The 25,234-nt window shown below is 37.7% G+C and overlaps 1 protein-coding gene across 2 annotated transcripts in view; it reads left to right on the top strand.

Moving 5' to 3' along the window:
- Positions 1-25,234, top strand: part of sobpa (sine oculis binding protein homolog (Drosophila) a) — a 96,854-nt gene that overhangs the window by 37,325 nt on the left and 34,295 nt on the right. For both annotated transcript variants that reach the window (XM_088932011.1, XM_088932019.1), the window contains exon 5: positions 24,055-24,150. In XM_088932011.1, coding sequence (XP_088788137.1) covers positions 24,055-24,150 — 96 coding nt within the window. The remainder of the gene's footprint in view (positions 1-24,054; positions 24,151-25,234) is intronic.

Here is a 25,234-nt window from a genome sequence, read left to right on the forward strand (position 1 = left end):
GAGGGCAGTTTGTGGATTCATCATTCAGAGAATTGCTAGAGTATCAGTTACTTGCTAATGGAGTGAGAAACAGTTATCATGTTGCTTAGGTCTACAAGTAAACAACAAAAATAACCATTGTGAAGAGTTCAGCAGTCTAACAAGATATAAATTATATTTTTGCGAGGGTTTATATGTCGACATGAAAAATATGGATGTCTTTTCAAATAGCTCTTCTTTCTGAGATGGCTTGTTTGTGGGTTACAGTTTTATGGTATAATTAATATACTTCTTTATATAGAATAAGATACACCACAAAAACATACTGCTTTTCCAAAGGCTGAAATACAGTTGCTGCATTTGTCTTGTGCATACTTGTTTAAAAGATTGCGGCAGTGACTTCAATGTGGTGTTGTGTTACTGTAAATATCTGCAGCTGCCGTATCAGGTTTTTGCCATCTGATATAGCTTTGTGGTCATTGTATTGGAGAACCTGTATTTCCTTTGGCAGCTGTATGAAATCATTAAAAAATCTGAAATAAGGTGTTTGATAAGAAAACCTACTGCATAACAGTACGGTGCTCAATGCCTGCAAGAAATGCCTGGAAGGGTGTTCCTGGTGTGTCAGAGGGTCTTCAAACAGGCTGGTAGTGGAATGTTTTAAATTGATGTTGACTGTTTCCCCCTTCGCACTCACAATGTGTTCACAATTTTGTTTATTCTGGTTGCATAATAAAAATCAATGTTCAGACCCGGCAGGTCTACTTAGTTAGCAGGTAGTGCGTGTTTATTCTTTGATCATTTTGTTTTTCATTATTGTATTTAATGTAAAGACTACACAAGGAAGGACTATGCAAGGAAAGAAAGAATAAGAGTGGAGAAGGGAACATGGAAAGAGTGCCAGAGAAAGATTTGATTCATTTTATTTCATTTTAGTCACCATATGACTTTTAATCATTGATCATAAACGTTTTTCCTGTTAGATGTTAGATCTGGTCTGAACTAATTTTGAGTGAAGCTGATTAAAAGCAAGATTACCATTGTTGTGGGTTTTCTAGGACTCACTCAGTTTCCTGGCCTTGTGTTTGTGAGTTTGGCAATGTACATTATGGCAATGTAACTGCAGCCATGATTATTATTATTATTATTATTATTAATAATAATAATAATAATAATAATAATAATACTATGTATGGCATTTCTTTCCTGATTTGAGGGTAAAAATGTAAAAAAATACATAGAATGAGTAGTAGGTGTTACTTAATTTATTTTTTCAGAAAACAGGTCAGACTTTGGGTAGGGTGGGGGGTTTAAAAAATCTCTCCTTGCCACCTTTGTTTTCTCAAGTGCTCACTGGGAGATGCTTGGCAAGCTGGGAGGCCATGGGAAAAACAGATTTGACAGATGGATTGCCTCAACCTATTGCCTGAGACCTCTGCTTTTGAAGAGCACACACACACCACCATAATTAAAAGAGCTGTTTTGTCTGATCAAATAGTCACTCTTAAGAGAAATAAACACATGGTAATTATGTTCAGAGCTTACAGGTATGCAGCCAGCTATCATCACGCGGTTGGTATTCTTCAGAAGCTCCTTTGAAGGGGTAACAATAACTTAAATGCCTTGGCTTCTGAACTGAACACACCCGTGTATACGCCTTATTATTCATTTCTATTATTTCTCACCTTAATTTTGATAAAAGCTTCACTTCTTCATTAAGAAAAGGTCAGAGCTATTATGTTGTCTTGAAAAGATGCCATTTTTATTAACTTTGTAAACTCAGGTATTGGCATGACAGTAACACAGATTAAGGGATTATCTGTTGCTTAATTCTGCAGCCAAAGCGCGTGTTGGGTCACTTGCAATAAATCTTATTGTTTAAAAATTTAATTTTTCTATATGTGGATGCGAACATTGTGGTGTGTTGCTGCTACATAGTGCAGTTTTTAATTTGTAGTATGCCCCACCTGCACTCTTACAACTACTGTATTTCTAGGGATACAGTTGAAAAAGCTTAAATCTACAGGAAGTGTACATCAGTACTGAAAAGGAAGTGGGCTAGACCAGCTTTTTGGCTCTAGAAATACAGAGCATTTTGTCAGCTCTCAGGTCTTGGCATTGAAGTAGATTGTCTGATTGTCTGAACTCCTTGTAGCCCCTTGTATTATTCAAACCGCATGGTGATTGGTGATTTGTCTAATGTGATTCTGTAAAAGGTAGCTAGGCTCTGCTTACAGTAATGGATCCATACAAGCCCCAAACCTGGAAAAATGATCAGTGTCCGGTCATGTTTTTCCTGTGTTTTAAAGGGTGTTTGTGTTCAGAAACCTCTTCCTTGAAAAAGCAGAAAAGGAAAATAGAGCTTCCAGGAGCCACGTGTACTACTTAATGTGAAGCTTGCGTCTGCATAAACACACAGGCCAGCAAGCAGAGTAATACCTGCTGGTATGAGCAGCTGTCACACTGCACACAGAGATCTCTGGGGAAAAAAACAGAGGGAAAGGTCTGGTTGGCACTGGAGGACAAATCCTCCATCACTTAGTAAGGAGTTGCCCAGCATTCACTTCTTTGACATACTTTCTCACTATGTTCAGTAGAAAATAACAATATTCTCAAACTTTAACAAAGTTTACCTATGTTTTTCTCCTGGTACGCAAAGCGTTTTTTAAATATTCAGTGAAAAGTGTTATTCACAAGGGCAGATGTACATCTTAGGTCTCGGGAGCTTGTTATTACTTATTATTGTTCGAGTACATGGTAAAGGAACTTTAATGAATTAAAAATCCTAATCTAAATCTTTGCGTTTTTCTTCTTTTTCTGTGATCCGTGTGAAAGACGGTTTGTAAGAGAATCTGGCAGGACGGATCTCTGCTGCCAGGTGTTCACTTGCCTTGTGGGAGCCTTTCCTTTTGACACTATTTTTTTCCTTATAAGACTAGTATTCACTACAGTGTCATGCCACCTTCAAGGAGAAAAAACTGGGTCAGAAGTGGCCCCATTAAAAGTACTGATCCCAAGTGACCTGTAGAAAAAGACTATATTGACACTTACAATACCAGCCTACAAACTGCTGCGTGATTCAACACCTGCAGTTCACAGTGGGGTTTAAGTTACTGAAAGTCTTTATTCCTTTCCAGAAAGGCTGGATGAAACACCAATTCAGAGCAAAACCCTTAGTAAATCCCACCTTCTGTGAGCTTGCTTTTGGGGTTGAATATTAGATTGCCAGTAGTCACATTTACTGTATATAAGCAGAGTCAGGAAGGAGCAAACAAATATCACCCTCCTGTTACTCAAGTGTTTTGGCAACTATGACTTAAGTCACAGGTGATTATGAGGAAGAATGCATGTAACAAACATGTTAGCCCTGTATTTTGTGCTAAGAAACAATGTTGAACATTATGAAATTGATGCTGAGGGTACAGAGAATTTAACCCAAAGAAACTTAAAATGACTGATTTTTTTGTATGCGAATTCTCGTACTGTACCACTTTACTGCAGCAATCAAGCTGGGGTTTGAGATTAGAGTTGTAGTTTCCCATAGGATTTGAGCCTACACCCCCATAGGCAGGAGTGAAGAGCCTTAATCATTACTCTACACTGGCAGTATGAGTACGTACCTCATAGGTTTATTCATAAAATAGATTTGAGCATGATTCAAATTGTCCTTTGTGTTAATTCATGGCTGTGTTGCTATCAAATTGTTGAAATTTGCTTCATCTGGCAAACTGAGTGCTTGAAATAAAAACTTTTGGCACGATTTCATTTAAAAAAAAAGCAGTGGCTGAGCAGTTAACACTAATTAATTTGAATGCTAACCGCTAAACGTGCACTCATTGCATAACATTAAGTAAGAAAAAAGGCTGATTGGGTAACTAATTAAAACACCTGTTTGCAGCTTTTAATAAGTTGAAAAGAATCCCCCATAGCCTGCTGGTTTCCTGTACAGTGAAAGTGAATCATATGCCCATCCGATCTGTCCTGTATCTGTCCATGAAATGCTCAGGGGTAAATGGACCAGTTTCCCGGAAGGACTATTCTCTTCCTGTCTCAAGTTTGTTCAAGGCTTCTGTAGTACTAATGTTAATATTAATCACCCTTCATCCCAGAGCAAACTTAATGGATGAGAAACCACCTTAGATGCTGATCAGTTTCTTTATGAGCATAGATCACAGTGAGTTTGTTGTTTTAATAAGGTGCTTTGGGGGCTAACCATCTCCTCACTGTAAGTCAATTCTTTCAATTTCTCCTGTATCCTCAACCTTCTTTGTGTACTGTAAATATGAAACATAATGATATACTTGATAATATACCTTCGAAGAGAGCAAAATATAAATTCATACAAAAGTGTCAAACATTGAACCATTTTAAATTCCATCATGTCCTAAGCAGGTTGTGTCTTAGTAGTGTTTCCTGAAGGTTTCCTTAATGTCTTATTCTATAATAGCTTACGTCACAAACATAGTCCCCAGCACAGGGACAGTGAGTTTCAGGGAGCTCTGTAGCTGCTCAACGCTGCTGTGTGGTGTCTTCGCACTACTGAGGAGGAAGTGCAAACTGTGTGCATTTTCCAAGCTACATTTAACACAATCACCCATTAGCACCAAGAAGCAGTTTCTACAGATACCCAGAAGAGACCAATTAGTCACATGATTAAATTAATTGCAATAAACTCTGGGGCATCTGTAGTCCAGCATCTTGTTCACTTGTTCATTCTGGGCAGTTCTGCAGTATCTTCAGAACATTGTGCTAAATATAAAGAGAGGGATTTTAATTTGATGACTGGCTTTAGGCTCATCTCCCAGATTAAATGTGAATAATGTTAGGATACCTCTGACCGATTGACTTAATAACAAGAGTTATTGTGCTCGGTGAGTCTGCCTTGCTTGGGATGGAAACACGAGACGAATACAGATAGACAAGTCATGCTTGTACTGAAAATGATGAAATATTGCTTTGACTCACAGCTTTGCACTTAAATCCCACAGCAGCTCCTAAACTTTTTTAATAGCAATTTAAGAATTAAATAGAAAATCGTTTTTTTAATTGGAGGCATAAACACTGCTCAATAAAAAAATACTACTCCATTAACAAGACCAACACAATGACTCTTTCCTTATTAAATGCATTGTTTCTCCAGAAAGTTTCATTTTCATACTCGCACTAATTACACATGTACTTGGTACAGCTTAAATGAGAGTGGAGTTTAGATTATGTGCTTGACAGAGTTTGTGACTCTAGCTAATTTTCTCTTTTGTACATATTGTTAAAAGAATGTTGTGGAGATGTACAGTATTGTTTGCCCAGTTTTGTTGGATTGTTTGATAGTAGAATTCTTGTGTAATGTTCTTCATCCTCATAATCACTTGGTTAAAACACTAAACCTAAAGTAAACAAATAAAGGTTCTTGGGAACAGGGAAGCCTGGAATATTTTAATATGCAATTCGGCACAGGTCTTTATTCTCACATATGTGAAAAAAACACATGGTATAATAGGGGCTGGAGTGGTCCTTCAGTGAATTGTGTTTATTAAATGTGCAACAGTGTAAAAGTTAATAAACCTCACCAATCCTCAGCTGATACTTTAAATTGCACACCTTTCAACATATACTGTAGCAAAAGACAAAAGGATTGGTTCTCATGAAAGTCCACAAAGAATAGGTTTTATCTGCTTAGCTCAGGTTGTCAGAAAAATCCACTGTGACTTTTTTGGAATCTGTGTCATATTTATTTCAATATTGTGCAATACTCTCTTCATAGGATTTGCCAAGGGAGATTCTCCCAGTTTCTGAGGTATTGTTTCAACTTTGGGTTGTTTCGGCTTTGTGTGCTTGCTTGTTGTTAGGAGCAATATTTGCATGTATCACATACAAAACAATGTACATGAAATCTACAGTAGAGTCTCAACATTCAGGAGAGTTAGGCATTTCAAATGGCTTTCAAATTTAGATATCCCATAGGGATTTAACTAAATGGGGGGGGGGGCAAATACCAATAAACCTACAGTATGTAACACTTCCAAATAAATGTAATTTCACATTTCTCACAATGAAAGAGAATTTAAGAAGCGCTGTTCTCTCCGTGAGTCCAAGTTGACACAGGGGCGGCGGCGGCGGCTGATCAGGAGGCTGCAGAGTCGTTTCCCGAGCAGCTGAAGGAGCTCATCGATGAGAAGGGATATACAGTAGGGATATAGGTGATCTATGCTTGCGAATAATCAAAGAAATGAATGTTGAATCCATGAATGTTGAAAGCTTACTGTGCTCAGAAAGGGATCAGTTCTGCTACATGGTATTTTTATGACTTGCTGTATTTGAGTTTAAGAGCTCAAGTGTGAGCAAATTGACTACAGATGGAGTTATTATATTGAGCAAAATCAGCTTAAATCTGAGAGAGATTAAACATTATAAGTTAAGATAAAGATCAAAAATGAATGTTTAGTGGAGGCAACAGAAATCTGGAAAGAAACCGGGCTAATGCAGAAACAACTCTCTTGTAAAAATTAGATTAGAAAAAATGTCTTAGACCCAAAAGCCTGTGTTTTAATTTTGTTTTCGTCATTTTCATAAAGTTTAAAAAGAACTCTTGTGTACTTATTCTTTGAGCATTGTCTGTAAATTATGAACCAGGAAAGGCTAATGTCACAATACATTAATATTGTAATACGAACGCACAAATAAGAACATGTGGTCTTCTTATTTGATGTAATATTTAGGGAAATGTAGAAAAAATGGGAACAATACATTTAACTGAATTGTAAAAAAGTTTGTTTGTAAAGGGTTATATTGCTAAGTGAATTCAAGGTGTGCAAAGGGACAAATAATATAGATATTTTCTCTTGAGAGGCTCAACCAGTAAAGACACTAGCTAGTCATGACCAGGATTCTCCATCGAGTGACACTCACATGGCTCAGCACCCTTAGAGACTAAGTTCAGGATTAGTCCAGGACGCTCAAGACCCTCCAATGAAACAGTGACCCCCGTGACATCCCAGATGCCAGCAGTCACATCAGTGATGTGGTCAGCAACGAGCCTCCTGCATGCCAAAGTGGGGGCTTGATGGGTAGACATGGTAGAGTATCCTGTCTGTGTGGATATAGGGCTTGGTGTTGTGAACAGTAAAGGCAAAACAGGTGATTCCAAATCACATGACTATCTATTGAAAAAAGACATCAACTTTAAATTCAAATACACAGTTTTGGAGTTGATAAGCCTGCTCTTTCAGTGAAGATACAAGTCAGGTGATCACCTTATGTTCTTTTGTTTAACCTCTTAATGTATTATTTCAATTTATGTAACTTATTGTCCAATTGATTCTCATGGCCTTTCAGTGGAACACAATAGCAGCATCATGAAAAAAAGATTCAAATTCTGAAATGTGTAATCTTTGGGCTCTTTCTCTCTGCTGTGCTTTGTTTTGGTCTGATAATCTCACACTGTCCATTCCAATCCACACCATGATGTATAGTTGCTATGGATACGAAAGAAACAGTTAACATTTTCTGAGCCCTTAAAGGGATTAATTCAAAAGGCATTGCTATCAGTTCCTCTGCTGAAGATGATTCACTATTAGTGTCTACTCAGGTCTTCAAAGACAACTCACATGTCATGCAAGTGAAAAGATTAATGTTGTCTGAAGTGAAGACAGACTTGCCAGAGAATCCAACAAAAGAGAAAAGAAGAGGTTGTACAGTTTACACTTGCCTTCCTTTATCTCCATGATGTTTCCATTTACGTGGTTTTGTATAACCTTCTAAACTCTATTTAAAATAGTCTTCTACAGGGATTTGTCTGGAACACTCAAGTAGTATACAAACTGATATGCTGTTAAAAATGTTACTCAGTCCGTTCTCTAGAGAGCCTGAGATCCTGCAGATTAAACTCCGAACATTTGATTTGTGGCTTGTGTCTACTGTGCGTTGCCTGGTGGTGAATGCTGATACATGTTTAAATGATTAAAAAGCTGTGTTGCAGCAGGACTGGTGTTAGTGTGATTGACTCCAGCACCCTACCCATACAGTCTTCTCCTTACAGAAGTAAAACTGGAATGTGGTCTTATTTGATGTAAAGCAGTCAAGAGCAGATTGCATGCTACTTCATCCTCACTACAGCTGTAATGGGCACACACACTGCAAGTGTGATAGAGTTACTGTAGACCAAGGTGAAAGAAAGGTGTTTCTAAAAAAACCTGCCAGATCTAACTACATTTTCTTTTTAGATTAATTTCTTTTTAAATTAAGAGATCTAAATGATTTCTTAGAATGTTCTTTATGATATGGTAACATTTCTCCAGCTTTGTTATAGTATATAGTGTAGTTTTTAGTTAAGGTGAATTTTAATGGTGTAAACTTTTAAAATTGACACTACTAAGCATTTGTAACATCGTTGTTTTTGTGTGCTGCAAGTTAAGTAGACTTCAAAGGCATCACATCTCAGTTATTAATCCTCGAAAGTGTTTTGAGGCTAAGAATTTCGATTTTGTTTAGTTGGTACATGGCTGTAATTGGTTAATCACAAAGCACTTTCATGCTTTAGTGAATTATTGTATTCTGTAAAGTAAGCAGTAACTTCGGTTTGATTTAATTTGCTGTTCTAGGAAACTTAACCACTATTTTATTTAAATCTTCTGTCCCTTTGTAAATGTACTTGTTTTACCTAAACAGAATAAAAATATGTATTCAAGGAGTGCTAGATCCATACCCAAACAACTCAGTATTATGTTTCCTTGAGGCAGAAATTAATATTAAGCAACAAAAGGAAAAAAACATGTTATTGTAAACCATGTGCTGAGCTTTGCATTTCATTAAATCCTGGTTGTAGTGTCACTAGAAACAGGAACATTTTTTTATGGAAGTGCATGCTTGAGCTATACCTAGTGAGAATTTGATCGAATTATTTTTAGTTTTATTCCATTGGGAACAGTTCACATTTACACAGGTTTCTCATTTTGTCATAACCAGGATCAATATGCAGTACGTTATGCAGAGTGCCCAGTCTGCTTTATGGATACTTCCAATTATTGTATGTGTTCTCATTTTACATCTGTTAGCATTTCAAAGGGGTTTGTTTGGGGTTTTTGGATACAAACAATCAGTTCGTTTTCTGAAAAGTGTCAGCTGGCTGTTGTGGAACACATCAAAAGCAATTAAATATTTCCAGAATGAGCCAATTTCTGAAACTTGCACACTGAATGTGTTCTCAAATGACTCATTTAAAAAAAAATCTGTATTTTTAACAGTTCTGAGTTAAAAATAAAAAGATCACACCAGATACTTTGTTTTCCTTTGTAATTCTGTGTAAGGTTTTCCTAGCAACAAAACCCACAGTGCATGTCCAAGAAATATCTTTTTCACTAACACCCAGTCAGCCCAGATATTGCTCAGGATTTTTTAAATGCTTCTTAGACTGTGAACATATGGTCTTAAAGTGTTCTTCCAGTTTATTCTGATTTGAAATTCTAATGTCCAGCAGCTACCCCCTGTTCAATGATTATATTGCCATGCGATTTCTGTTTTCTGGAGTCCGAAAGAATGCCAAAAGAATATGCTGGAAGCAAAGCAAAATGTAAAGCAGACTGATATGTAAGATGTTTTAAGATTAATTTTGATGTCGGGATTTTGTCTGGAAATTGTGATCCTTCCAGATTTCCGTATCGGAACATCAGAAAGGTTTTGTGTGGTTCATGGTTCTTTTTCTCTACAGTCATATAATACATCTTGGTTGCACTGGAAACAAACTCCTCAAGAATAACCCCAAAAATACACACACCATTTCTGGGAAAGGAACAGCAGTTACTGTACGAGTAGCCAGCCAGACCTAACCTGCAAGCCATCGCTGGCGAGAGGAAAGCGAAGAACATTGAGAATATCCACACAAACACTCAAATACATGCTTAGCTGCCATCACAGGTCATTTCTCATAGTTTCAGGAGATTTTATCATTTATTAAGCAGGCACTGAACATTGTTCAATTGACTGGAATATAACCTTCTTTGTAGATGCAAATGATATCAAAGGAATTTTACAAAAACAGGTCAAAATACATTGCTAGTGAAAAAATTGAAATAAAAACATCCGTCCATTTTCTAACTGCTTTGTTTCGAAGCAGTGCTAACCACTGTACCACCATGCCACTCTTACAATAAAAGCATGGTTTCAGAGATATATATATACTCTATTAACACTGAACATCCAGTTTGGATGACCTGGAATCTGTGTTCTTTGTGAAGAATAAGCTTTAACTGCAGTTACTTTTGGTGTTTTCTTGTACATTACACTCAGACCTTTGATAGGGTAAAAGCAACGCCATGTAAATTAGTGGTTAGAGCTCTGGAGGGTTGTGGGTTCCAGTCCCAGGTGCTGCTATTGTATTTAACTATGTGTGACTGTAAAAACTCTGCTGTCGAAATGGGTTATTGGGAGTGAATATGTTTTCTCAGTTGACTTCTCTGGTTAGATAGAATAGTTAACAAAATAAAATCTTCTGTAGTGGTCAGGTAGTACAGATGGTCTCTCCTCTTTGGTACTGTAACTATTCTGTTTTAAACTGTATAATGCAAAGATGTTAAAAACTAACTTGTGTATTAGACTGAGATCTTTTCAATCTTCCATTATGTCTGTATATAATTTAAAGTTTTAAAAATTGCTTGAATTTAATCTTGCCAGAACTCATTCCAGCCTTAAACTCCCTTTTTTTATCTCAAAGCAGCAATAAGCTGAGGACACGTCTGCTTAACTGTATGAAACACATTAAAAAGCCGATTATAGACTTCCACATCTGAAGAAACATTAAGGCAAGATATGGAGACTGATTACATTGCACACTACAGATTGTAAGGGTTTCATAATGCTGTTAATTTGTACTTAAATCTTCTTCTTTGTAAACCAGTGGAGGTGGGAACTTTTCACCCCAACATTCTAGTCCTGATTCCAGTTCTTGGCTCCACGAAGGATTTCAAACTTGAATTTCTCAATGAGAACTTCAGTAACCTTCATTAGGGACACAGTGTTAAACATACTTTGTTCATAGCATTTCAACATCCCATTTGATTTTTTTCCCATTCCCTTTTCATGCTAATTAAATCTTAAGCCCTTTATATCATCATCTATTTGTGATTCGTGTTGTGGAGGTAAATTGAGTTACTAGAGGTAACTCAAGAAGGCCTTTTCACATAAAATCCCAAAATTGTTTTTCACTCAATAGTATAGTGTATGGATAGGCATCTTAGTTGATAGAAGCATCTTATAGCATCTTTAGTTGGTAGAAGACAGTTGGTAAGGTGACATTTAAATATAGGAAGCTGAGGCTTTGAATGGACCATTCAACTCTGCTGGTTAGAAGAGCTCTGTTTGCCCCAAAAGGATAAGGGAGCAACCAATCAGCAAGCCTGTGGACTTGTTTTGGTCTCAGAGAGAAATTTCTGTTTTGGAGCCAGTAACCAGCTTAGCTGCTCAGTGGTATTTACAGTGAGGAGTCTGAAGCAGTTTAGCTAGAGCTTCGACAGAGCTAGGCTTTTGTGTTCTTGTTTTCTTTTTTTCTGAAAGTAAGTATAAATCCCGAATTTATTTTACATCCTTGTTGAACTAAAATGTCTGAGGCATGCTACCAGAAACAAAGATCCATCACATTACATGTAATCTGCCGTATTTATGTAATGGATTAGAATTTCATTGCATGAAGTGATTGTTTTTGGATAATTTGTATCATATATTTAAATTTGCTAATGACATTTTACAGTGTGTGCTGTGAGTGTGTTATTTGCAAATACGGGGGTGTGAATGTTTGTAAAATAACAGAGAAATACTTTTTTCTACAACGAAACACAATACACAAGGTTTTAACAACTATTATTTGCAACACTAGGCACAACAGAGCCCTCTGTGTCAAAAAACTCAGAAAATACAGAGCCCTCTCTGAAAATCAGATGTAAATGCCTTAAAAGGTTAAAGATGGAATCTGTGTACTATGAAGCAAGGATCCTACCCAGGACTAAATCTACTCTCTAAGCCGGATACTAATGAATGAGAACCAACACTGTATTTCCCCATCCTGAATAATGCATCACTAAACAAGGAAAGGTGTCTTTTAGCCTGTGGATTCCACATATAGGAAATTAGTATTTCCAACAAGATTGGACCACAAGTTCCTTTACTTTAGAGTACGGTTCATCTTCTGCTCAGGTTGCCTGGTCAGATCCTGGTTTCTTCATATGCAAGAAGGATGTGTCTCTTGTGGCTCAGATACTTCTTCTCTAGTCTTCATTCCCTCTTCTCTTTCCTCTTACTACATCCTCTGTTTATTGTGTGTCTTATTTATCCTGACTGGAGGCCTGCTTTGATTATGTCCTGTCTCCATAAAGGCTGGCTTAATGACCTCGCTCAGAATGATTGGTTCATTGTTAAATATTGATGTTCTGAGGCAGACTTAATGGTTTAACATAGTTAACAATTCATTCCACCATTTGGCCATGTTTATTACTTCAAAGACTACTGTGTAACCACTTTGAGAATAGGGTAGGTAGTTAATTACATTTAACACCTCACACCTGAAGAAGGCTCCACGGACGAAACGTTGTGTTTTCTTTCTTCTTTTTTTCAGCATGGAATAGACCTATTACTTGTTTAATTACATTTAAGCTACACACACAACATGTGAAGCAAGCTCACCATCACAGGGATTATGCCCTGCAATGCAGGTCTCCATTCATACAGCTGGGTGGACTGGAGAATTCAGGTTGTAGTACCAACAGTTATGAGTCCAGAGGTTTACTCACCACTCTAGCTGACCCCACAGAATACAGTATGGGGTTGAATATCCATGCATTTGAAGACCCTGTACTTATTTTCCCCAGTTACTGTGTAATTTGGTACTATAATGTGATTCTAAACTCAGTGCTTTTGAGCGTTCTGTCAGAGCTTTGTATAAAAGAACATTTTAAATTAGGAAATTGGAAATATTGTATTTGTTCAGGGTGAAAAACAGTTCCACAGTGCTTAACAGGCTGCATTGCATTAAAAAAATCTCTCATCTATTAAAGCAGGACATTGAAATGTATTTGGCACAGGTTCAAATTGTTGCGTTCAGACTGAAGAGAACCTTCTGCTCTGCCTTAATTTCACCCTCAGAGAAACTCCTTGTGAGCCTGTCTTCCCTCCTGCTGGAGTCGCTGTGCACCTGAGCAGCCTGTGAGCTTGGGCAGCTGCCAGACTTATGTCCACATCATCAGACTGGCAAGCTGTTGAGACATACAGATCGCAGCATGTCCAGGAAAGTCTTTTGAGATACTGTGGTACAGTCTTCTAAAATCAGTACATTTTAGGAGTAGGCAACCAGCAAAAAATGACTGGCATGCTTTTCCATTACATGGCTGTATAATAATAAAAACGTGATAAGAACCTTGTGTTGTTTTATAGAATTTATGTTTGAGTGTTTGGAAGTACTGATAAAGTGTGCAATTGTTTTTTGAGACAAGCTGTACAGAGGATTACAGTATTCATTATTTTTGAATTTGCTGACTTATTTTACCCTGGTAATCACATGAACAGAGGAAAAGAACAAAGCTCAATCATCAGAGAGATCCATTTTCACGCCACTAAACATCAGAAATTATGGTGTTTAAAACAACAGTTTCCCGTGTGCACATCAAATGAGTTGCGAGTATTTATCTTGCTGTTTGTATTTTGCAGTCATTTTTATTTTGATTTCTTATATAAGGAGAAAAGTAGAACACTCATGTATGAATGCTTTTTGTGTCTTCTCTTTATTCCATTGTGTTTTCTTCTTCCTCTGGAATCCTCTCAGGAAAGTCAGATAGTCTTAGCTCCTTTTTCCCAAAGCTTCCTCAGGGCAAGAGAGAGAGCAGAACAGTCCAAAATGTCATATGATCACAGTGACAAAAACGTGCGATGAACAGTGCAGAATTTGCACTGCAGTTCAATCTGTGATGTGTGTGAGAAATGCCGCAGTTTAGGTACAAAAATTAGCTGAAGGTAAAATGTGCACATTAAGTATCTGTATATTGGACACAAACTAAGCTGTGTCATCTTGGTCTGCTCCTGTATCAGATTGTTGCGCCGAGAGAAGGTTTAAAAAAGCCATGTTATTCAGTTTGACAAGAACACAGTGTAAACTACATTTCTCATACACAAAAGCTAAGCATCAAAATATCTCAGGCTGCAGTTTTGTGCTTACTTGAGGTGTGTACTTTTGTAATTGTATTTTAGATTAATTTTGTTCACTGATTCTCGATTCAAATACAGTACTACAGTACGCTTATATCCACTTTCCTTCTTGTTGGTTACAGAATGGATTTTAAAATGAACTTACTAGGAGACACAAAATGCCATTGCTAAGGTAGCCAGTCATGTGAACTTGACCATTTAACCTTATCACATAATAATTATACAAGTTTAAGATATTGCACAATATTGAGTAATGTTTTGTAGAATTACATGGTTTTCACCTGTTTCCTAAAGACAAGTTAATTGTCATTTGGAACTCACATACTGTAGATTTTAGAAGAAAAGTGTGGTCGGGCCTGGTCAGTACTGAGATGGGATACCTCTAAGGAAAACTAGGTTGGTTCTGAAAGTAGAGTTAGTTATATTTCACTAATTGATAGGTAGGAGTTCTTAATTTCCAACAAGAAATAGTATCTTTTAATTTCGGATAATATATTGTTTGGTACATAGCATACAATTCTGTGGTCACTTCCACTATATTAGTGGTAGCACAACAATTAGCAATTGATGAGCATATTAACTAATCAGATTTGTGAAGCAGTACTTGGGTATTCCCACTACAGCATGGTAAAATTATCATATCCAACACTGGATCAGAAATAAGGGAACACTGCATTTTTTCCAAATTTAATCTTCACCATTGATTATATTCTATGCTCCTTAATTAGATATTGAGCAGTGAGCTGTCAGTAAGATGAGCTATCCAGAGGAAGCTTTATTGTCAGGGAACCTGGAGGGTGGCAGTGTGAAAAATACCACTGGGCAGAGGAATATGTTCAGACAGTCCTGCAATTAGACTGCAATTGATTTAATCAGCATCTGCCTTTAATAAAGGCCCAAGTCCATAAAAAATAGACTTTTAAGACACTTTCATTATGACCAATCAAGGCTGAGTTCAACGAAAGAGGCGCAGCCCTGCTGTAATGTTCTTTTAACTCAAGACAATTGATTCATGCATCAGAAAGGTTGGTATTGGGTTGTCCTCTAAAGAGGTTTAGAGGAGCACAAGATGTGTACAGGTATTGCAGTCCTGTACTTTGATGATCCTAGTCACTGTTGTTCTATTTGTGTCCTAATGTTTCTTCTTAATTATGTCCCAGTCATGAAAGTAGAATTCTAAACCTGATTCTAATACAAGATGTTTTCGCAGTTCTCTGGACCACCTTGTAACTCAGTCAACATTTTGGCTTCATGTACACTGCTTTGCAAAACTGTTTTTGCATTTTGTTGCTTTTGATTGACATGTTACATACCAACTTGCTCCACACATTCAAAGAAAAAAAACAAAAAGAAGTAAATAATATGAAAGAAAAATGGGAAAAGCATGAAAAGTTATCCAAAGCAATCCATTGAAATCTAAAGCAAAGCAATCCTTTGGCAAACCTAAGTTAATTTAAGGAGCAGACAATTTCAGAATAAAAGCACCTGTCTCTGTGAGGTTCCTTGGTCAGGTATTGAATTTCAAGCAAAGCCGTTTCCATGAGGACAAAGCCAGTCTGGAGATCTGGAGAAGGGTATGTGTCAAAGACTCTGAATATCTCTGTGAGCACAGTCTGCTCAATCATCAAGAAATGGGAGGAGCACCCTATTGCTCACATGCTACCTAGATCAGGACGAAACTGGTGAGGGATACTACTATGAGGCAGATGACAACTTTGAAAGAGCTACAGGAAGAGTTCAGCGGTGGAGAGAGGGGGAAATATGAACAATACCATGAAGACTTCACAAATCTAGCCTGTATGGCACGGTGGCACGAAGGAAGTTGTTTCTAAAATGAAGGTATCTCAATATCACAAGGAGTCTGCAACAAAGCACCTGACTGATTCTGCACTAATGAGGAAAGTCTGTTTCTGTCTGCTAACGACTTAAAACTAGGGCAACAATTCACCTTTCTGCTGGATAATGATAAGGCCAAAGCTGTACTAGAGTGGTTTAAGAATAAAAGAGTGAACATCCTGATCTGAATCCTATTGAGAATCTGTGGATTGAAAACTGCTGTCCATATGTAATCCTCGAGAAACTAGCTGTTTTGCAAATCTGCCAAAAAAGAATGGGCAAACAGTGCACCAAGCTGATCTGCAAAGTTGGTAGACTTACCCAAACAGACGTGCAACTGTAATTTTTGCCAAAGATGCTACCAGCAAACATTAAGCTCATGGGTCTGAATATGTATGCAATCTACAGATCTTTCCTCCCTTTAGTTTTTGTTGATATTAAATGACTTATTTTACCCTTAGAATTAATTAATTTGATAAGTCAGGATTTGAAAAAAATAAGTTTAAAAATGTTTATGTACCATTTTGTAATTTTCCAAAATGGACACCATTGTAAGGCTCTTAATACTCTTGCAAGGCACTCTATAAATATCATTCCTGCTCATTTGTGCTCTCAGGGTTATATTTAAACTAAGCCTCTATGGCTTGACATGAACAGCAAGTTTATTGCACTAAAAATGCTAGAATTGTCCTGAGTGTGTTGAAAGACCATTCATCTGCTAGAGTGCGCTCAAAGACATCAAGCATTCAAGCGCTCTTCATCAGCGTACTGTTGATTTCAGCTCAGTGATGATTAAATCATTTTACTGCCATATAGATCAAGTGTTGCTCAGCAGATCTTGAGTTACAGCCTTGATTTGTATGTACTGTACATATGTATGTGTGCATATTATTTACAGAACATTTGTATCAAACTGTCTGCCTGTATATCATAGAAATCTGCATTACAGTATATTCTATGTTTCCTAGTTGTGCATCACCATACTGTACAGTGTTGTACAGTAGGTCTTTCTGCTTATGTGATATAATAAACTGCATTTAAAGAGAATTTGTGACTGAAAATCTCTAAATACAATGGTGCCTTTGATTTTGTCATTAGAAATGACAGGAGTCACTTATTTATCTGGAAAAGAAACAGAAAGAATAAAATTAAAAATACCAATGATATGTTAGTAGATATCCAAATCATCTGAGGCCCATCTTTGAGAAAGAATATTTAGTATTTCAGACGAATCATGTGGTTCCCAATGGCTCACATAGTCATTTCACAAGAGAAAATGTGTTCCTAGCTAAGGTCCAAGAGAGTGTCACATCCCATGAGTATCTTAGAGTACATTACTGTAGGTACTGTACATAGGGGAGCTTAAGGGCATGTGTGCCAATGGCCTCTGTTCAAGCAGGTATTCGTGTTGGCTAGCCTGGACAGAAACTAACTGATCTGAATGCTTTCCCCTTCCCTGCAGTAGAGAGTCACAGTTCACTGATGTGCTTCAATCAACACAAACACAATGTTCAGAAGCTACTGTAGACTATTAGGCCTTTTCCGTTCTGTAAGGGTTATGCTGGTGAGGTCACATCTGAAGCAGTGATTACAAATGTGAGTGAAAAGGAAGTGAAACACAAAGGAAGACAGTTTTTTTTTAATAAAACAGTGGACTGGAAGCCAGCTCCGTTTGGGAGCTGCTGACTTAAACCGAATCATGCAGCTTTTAGATGAGACAGAAACCAGATTGCTCTTCATGGCAAGGGTTGTAGATCTGTGTTTGAAATGTAACACAATCTTCCTGCCCTTGGGATCTCATTAAAAATGAGATGGCATGTCTCAGAGGAGTGCATTTTAATATAAAATCTATACGTTCCTTTGCCGAGCGGCAAGAATGGATTGCAAACTGTGCCCCAGGTAGGAAGCGGTGCTGATTTTCAGTGCGTGAAGGTGACACACTAGTTCTTGTTCTGACAAGGTTACCATCATTACTGCTACCAGGGCCAATAGAGGGACAGGACTTGAGCAATACAGACTGGTGCTAAGGTCCTGGCAGTCTTAACTAGAGAAAAGCCACTCTTGGACTGCACACAAAGATCAGCTGAATGCGAACCAAGTTCAAACCAGGCTGATCCCCCTTAGATCATACCTCCATGCCACCAAGTTACTGTCCAAAGAGCCGCCTTCCCTCCAGGACTGCGGCCATGCCTTCTGTCTGAGCAGGCCGCGGAGATGCCTGCTGGCCCAGCGTTATTACGCCGTCTCCTCATTACCGCTCAATGCAAATGAGCTGGCAAGCGTCCAGAAGCTCATCATTTTAATGCAGCACAAAATGGAATCTGCATAATAACACGTGAGCCCATATGTGAGAGAGACAGTTTCGGCATGAATCTAGGGGAAGTGTGCGTGGGGAGGGGGGGAGTATAAGGGTCTGGAGGTGGGGGGCTGGAGGGCGCCGGGAAGGGGGAGCAGGAATTATGCGAGAGAAGAATGGAACAGAGACCAAAATGTCAACTGCAACAACATTGTAATGAGCATGTTTCTGGCACTCCTCCTGTCACCTTCTTGCCTCTTTGCTGCTCCAGCCAGTAATCAGGCTCGTAAAGCAGGGCTCTGGGTGGGTGTGACACCACTGCCAGAGCTCTAATGGGCTCCTTTCTGCCACACTGAATCTCTCTGTCTCTCTTCGCTGTACAGGCTCCAAGGCTCACTAATTCATTAGCTCACTTCCTTTAAATTTACCCATTTTAATTCACATGCAATTTAGGGTGTGTTTTCCCATTTCGGTGTGTTTAAGTCATTTGACTCATCCTGACTCGTTCCTATCAGGTAACACATGATGATGAGTTGAGAAAACACCTATGTTGTGGCTAAGGGCAATTCTGAATTTGGCAATCCTTTGAAATGTTTGGGAAGCAATTTGTACTGACGTACAGGACATCAGGCTAAGCCAGGCTAAACGCTTACCTCAGTAAACTGGGAACATGGTACAGTAGGTGCCTGTACAAAGTTTTGAATTCCATGATACGAAACAGTGTTTCAAAAATCAAGGACAATCAAATGCCATCATTTTTGAAAGTTTGGAAGGGGTAGAAGATGTGTTGATTGGTAAGATTCTTTAACTAACATTGCAAACATACACGCCACTAATATATTTATGCCTTTTTTAATTGTCTTTATTAAATCACACCATAATTTGGGGGTGTAATCATCTTTTTTTACACCCTCCTTTTGAATATATCTGTTGCGGTTTGCTAGTTATCAGTCCATTTTGTTAATTTGAGAAACCAAAATAGGATAGTTGAACAAACTCAGGGAAAAACGAAAAGTAGTTTCACATCATTCCAGAAACAGGCTTTTGCATGTGTATACAGTTTATTCAACAGACATTTTGCAGTGAATTAAAGATTAGTTCTAATATGTGGTGTCTAGGACAGTTACAAGTTTAAGTAAGCACTAGAAATCACAGGAGTCAGTAATTTATCTGTAAAACTGTTGAACATTACAAAACTGAATGAATGAAATAGAAAATACTAAAGATATGTTGGTAGAAACCCAAATCATCTGTATACACCAGATATATTTGATCATACAGTATATACAGTATATAATGAGTGTATGTACAGTATAGAGGTATACTTCCTCCTTCACTTCATGTTTCCTACTGCACATAAATCTGCCAGAGGGACTCACTCAGTCAGTGTTTTTATCACCGTATACACTGCAGCGAGCGCTCTTGGTAACAAATTAGCAATTGACTACAGCAGTGGAGGCATCTGTAATCATGGCCATTTCTTACCGTTGGGAGTGTTGTGAAGAAATGTGCAATTATCTGTATGACTAAGTATTTTGTAACTATTCACTTACCGGTGGTTTCACAGACCCTGATTAGTACTAATCTTGTACTTCCTAATGTTGCTTTAGGTTTATTGCACTGTCACTAATCTTGGTCTGTAAGATCAGCCATTAGAGTATGTGACTGGTTAATTTTATGGTGACATTTCCTATTATAATAGGCATTTTAGACTTTCTTCTATTGTTAGAATTTGTGACCAAGCTGGCTGTGAGTGTATTAGAAATTAGATGCAGGACATACATTCTGTGACTTCGGCTTATGTCACAGAAGAAACAAAAAGCTCTGCCTGTGTTTAGGGATTGATACAGACACAGATTAAAACAAACTCTACCTCTACTGAAGTTACATGGTGTAAGCTCAACCTGCTACATGTTTGCCACTATCCCATGGGCACCAGAGCTTGGAAACAGCAAGCAAAAAGACCAGTCAATTTGACCTTCAATTGAGTCTAAGGCACATACATCATCATCATTTAAATGCTAATTGAATTAGCTAATTGAATTTTGTGGTGGTTAAGGCTGGCAAAAAGGGACACGTAAAAATTACACATGCTAAAATATTTGGTGACTGAGTATTAGATTAATATTTTAGCAGCTAGCATGACTTAAAAATGTAGTTTTTTTCATTAGCATTTTTCATATAGAAACAATGTTAAACATCATTTCTTTCATTTGTTGGTCAATGAAGAGGACCATTTCTTGTATTAATGGTGCAAAATCACTGAATGTTAATGAAACAAACCCAGTAACATAGGTGTGATTTTATTATAACGTTTTACATCTTTACATCTTAAATGGGCAACTTGATTAATGACATTTTGTCTTCCCCTATTACTAATTGCTTACACTAATTACTAATTGCTTTCCTTTTTGACTGCTGACATATTGTGTGCAGTCGATTCACAGGAAGCTCATCTTACTGCGGAGCAAGCTGGATGTTTCCTAGTTTTATATTGCTTTGCAGTAAACTGGGGTTATAATTGGTGGTCATGTTGACACACTGCATTTTCTAGTTCATGGAGGTGATTCATTGGAGCTCGTGGATGTGTTCAAGAGAGGCAGGCACTCCAAGACATCACCGTTATCAGATGGAAAACTATATATAAATCAACGCCCGGTGTAATTTTCCATTTGCCTTAGCTAGATAAAGGAAGATTTGAGATTGTTCTTGGCATGTCCTCTACTCCACACAAAATGTTGGCAACTGTCACGATTGAACCTGATTCATCAAGAGGGGAGGCCATTAGAAACATTGTCATTCACTGACAGTTCCCACCAGTACTAAGCATTGTTCTGCCTGTCTTGATTTAATTTGTTGTCTTGGTTGCTGGTGGTGTAAGCTTGAAATTATTAAGAGAATTGGCAAAACATCCACTACAATAAATTCTCCAGATTTGTCTTTCATATTCAGTTTTGAATGCAGTATGTCTTTATGCAACATATTTCTTAGTTTCCTTAAATTTATAGTGAATACAGCATATATATTTACAGATTGTAGTGCAATGCTTGTGCTACAGTATTTCTGTCAGAACAATCTAGAAATGGAAATTAGCAGCTAGAGAATTTTCTAACTAAATGCCTGAAGCAGAAATACAACACATACTGTATGCACTTAAGTGTTGACCACATTTAGTCCATGTACTTCCCTGCATCTGCTTTAGATTTGATGTGCGGTCTCACATCTTGAGAGTCACGCCAATTTAGAGGATAAATGTCAGGTCATTTATCCCAAAGCTTAAAATCCTGATGTAAAATGTAAGCCATTATCCGTAATAACCTGCAGAAAATCACTCCACCAAAGAAAATATCACACCAGCTAATTCTGTGTCTTGATTGCCACATTGCATCATGTCTGTTTCTTTCTAAAACTCATCAGAAATATATTTCTGTGTTGAGACCTCTTCCATGCTTAAATTTAAGTATCTATTTTATATTTTGGGTTAATCTTTCTGGTGTGAAAGCTCCTAGTTTCAGTTGTACCACTACGTTGAATCATTCTTTTCAGGAGCTCACTTAGGTTTATGAAGCACTTCATAGTGTACATGTATTCTCACAGTTGCCTTTCAAAAGAGGAATAAGATAAGATAAGAATGACAATGTCAATACTGTTATTTGGGTTTTCCTGTAGCATTGCTCAAAAGATCTAAGGTTGGAAGTCATTCAGACTTCTGTTCACTCCCTTGTTTAATTCTTTTGTTTGATTTTAAAAATGAAGCTGTCTGCCCCTCATGGTGGAGTCCATACTGGCTTCCCATGGTGTGTCTTCAAAGGAAATACATCAAGCTAGATAAATGTTAGTGAAACCAAACAATCTGGAAGCTACTGACCTTAAAAGAGGGAGGAGAATGGGAAAAAAATATCGCCCGTTGTCACTTTGGCAAAAAAGTTTGCATTCCACATTATTTAGAGATTGCCACTGAAATGTTCAGGACAGATGTAGATGGGAAATGCAGACTGAAAGGTCTGGATTCAGGGAAATACCTGAGAATATTATTAATTTATTTGGATGATGCTTTTATTCAGTGTAACTCACATCTGCACCTATTTGTATAACGGTGTATTTAGAACAGTCTGAGTGAAGCACCTTACTGAAGGGTTCAAGGGCAGGTTGGATATTAACCCACAGACATCCATTTCTAAGGCCAGAGCCCTTCCCATAACTCCACACCGTTGAAATGAGGTATTTGCCTCTTGCAGAGAACTAGCTTGTCTGCTGTATTCCTCCTTTCCTTCTACCCTTTCCCCCCTTGATCTCAGCTTTCTTTTCTAGCTTTACATTTTAGCACGTAGTGAATGTAGTGAATGCTGTTTAACCTAAGGTTCACAGCATGCAAGATTTATTGCATGTGTCTACTAACTCTTCTTTCCAAGCTGAAATATTTGCAAGAATGAGTAAAGCTGAAAGACTATTGGTATTGTAAGGCAGCACTGAAGTAGACACATCTGCAGCATACTGAAAAGAGAAGAAAGAAAACACAACGTTTTGGCTGTGGAGCCTTCTTCAGGAGTGGCATCCAAAGAAGACTCCACAGTCAAAACATTGTTTTCTTACATCTCTTTTCAGCATGGAATAAACCTATTACTTGTTCCTTTGCAGCCCATGCATACTGACCCAGCTACCAACCTGAACTACATCTGTAGCATTACAAAAAACCACAAAGCTACAGTATATTATTCAGGATTTCTAATTTAATAAGAGTGATTAACAAATGCAAATAATGTCTAAGTCTCTTTTACCCTGTTTTACATAATTATGGAAATGAATACTCAATATTCTTCAAATAATAATTGCAAGATATTAGAAAAAAAATTATTTTAAATTAAATGTCATACCTATCATGTAATTCTTACATTAAAGACTCTCACTTGTACTTTTCCTAAATTCTTTGCCTTGCATTTATACTTTAGGTGTATCTAGGGTGACTATGAAATTCCTAGGCTGATCTTTAAACTTTTAATGGAAATATGTCTATTATGTCTAATATGTCTATTAACCAGTACAATCCAAGTTACAGCTTTTAGCTTCAGTTTAGTTCACTGCAACTGCAACTAGTCTTCACTGCAACTGACATCTGTGAGAAGCTCGGTATCTTTCAGTCACACATACTATACACCAAAAAATGGATCAGAATGAAGCCACATAAAAACAACAAAACCTAGGAAGATGTTGACGTAAAACGAGGAGCCTGTGGCTGAGCCAGACAGGCAGTGTGAGGTCAGGCTGTAGCAGACAGCAGTGGAGGAAAAGATCGAGGGGACAAGGACAGTCTCGCCCTGGGCTCACAGATCTCATGTTAAAGGAGCAGGAAATTGCACCTCCATAACAAACTGAGAGAAACTGAATAGCAATTTGTTTCTGCTAAATGGCACGTCTGCTAAATTGAAAATTGGTGAACAGATGCTCATTATAAAACTGAACTCTACCCCCCCCCTTTATTAGCATGAGCTTTATTAAAATGAAATAGTTGTGTTTGACATATATATTGACATATGGAGATTTTTCACTTGAGTATTTTTACCAATTTTTTTAAGAGGAAGACCCGAAGGGTGCATTTTCTTTTATTTCATAATCATTACTATTATTTTGTACAGTGCATGCTCAGTATTTGTTTGGGTATTATTTTCTTTATTTCTTTTTGTCTGCAACATCTCAGTATTTTGTTTTGCTGCTTAGCTCCTTTTTTTGTAAGTCCGTAAATAGGCCATTATTTCTCCCCTCAGGCTAGAGACGAAGATGGACATGGTGACAAATTTCCCCAGCAGCACTTTTCTAAGGAAACGCCAAGGCTTGTCTTCAAGATTAACAACGATGTGCTTGTAAGAATAACACATTTAAAAAAGACAGAGTTTGCGTGTAAGAGATCATGAATTTGAACACTGTATGCATTGGGATAGCCTGATAAATGTTTGTTCTTTTATTTGTGTAATGCTAGGGAGTGTTGTCTTGCCAGTTTCAGAAATGCACACCTTCTTCATTTTCTTCACTTTTCCTTTTTCCATTTTACACTACATGGATGGTGTGTTACAGAAATAATGTATAAAAGAGTTTAGGCTTCCAGACACAAATCTATAGATAAAGTAAAAAGTAAATTGTGATTTTATTGATTTAAAAAATATACCATGTATTGGAATAATGTATAGCAAAATTGTAACATGTTTACACATTCACATTAGTAACATTGCATCTTCTTAACTGCATGGGTGTATGCCAGGGAGCACAGAAAGAACCCGTTCTCTTTCTTCCTCCTCAGACCTCTCTGATGAAGCTTGACATTATTGTCCTTTAATGACTGACCCCAAGCCACACTCATGGCCCACAGCCTTAAAATGCTCCTACTTTTGAGAAATGGCTTCTGACAGCTTGCTTCTGACAGCTTATACAGTCACAAACAGTGGTTATTTTCCAAAGAGGCAAAGGGTGTTTTTTGTGGAAGTAGTTGAAACCGATTTTGAAAAGCTGTTTTTCTAACATCAGAATGCACTGAACAGATCTACGTGACTGTGGGCTACCCATACAGACTCATTAATGACACATTAGAACATATTGAGCATTTAATTGAACTTTTATGTAGAAGAAAGGCTGACGGCTTCCCTTGCCTTTGTGACTGAGGTTGAGCTTTGTGAAAAAACAAAGGTTCAGAGTGTGGAGGCATAGTTTTAAGACAGCAGAATCTCACCTTCCTCCCAGAGCTCTGTACAATTTAAGACACCAGTTTAAGGTGTTCTGTCGACTGATTGCACTTGGATCCTTTGTGGCTGTGGAAGCTGGGGACACTGATAGCTTGTTTACTGGCTGAGGGAAGGACGGTTCTGTTCTTGTTTTCTGTCGGTGTTGTGAAACCTGCAGGCTGTTGGGGCTGTACAGCTTTCCTAGCTCCAGGGGTCAGCTGCCATTTCCAGC

This window comes from Atractosteus spatula, chromosome 2, assembly GCF_055471065.1.
Source record: "Atractosteus spatula isolate fAtrSpa1 chromosome 2, fAtrSpa1.hap1, whole genome shotgun sequence".
Taxonomy (NCBI): domain Eukaryota; kingdom Metazoa; phylum Chordata; class Actinopteri; order Semionotiformes; family Lepisosteidae; genus Atractosteus; species Atractosteus spatula.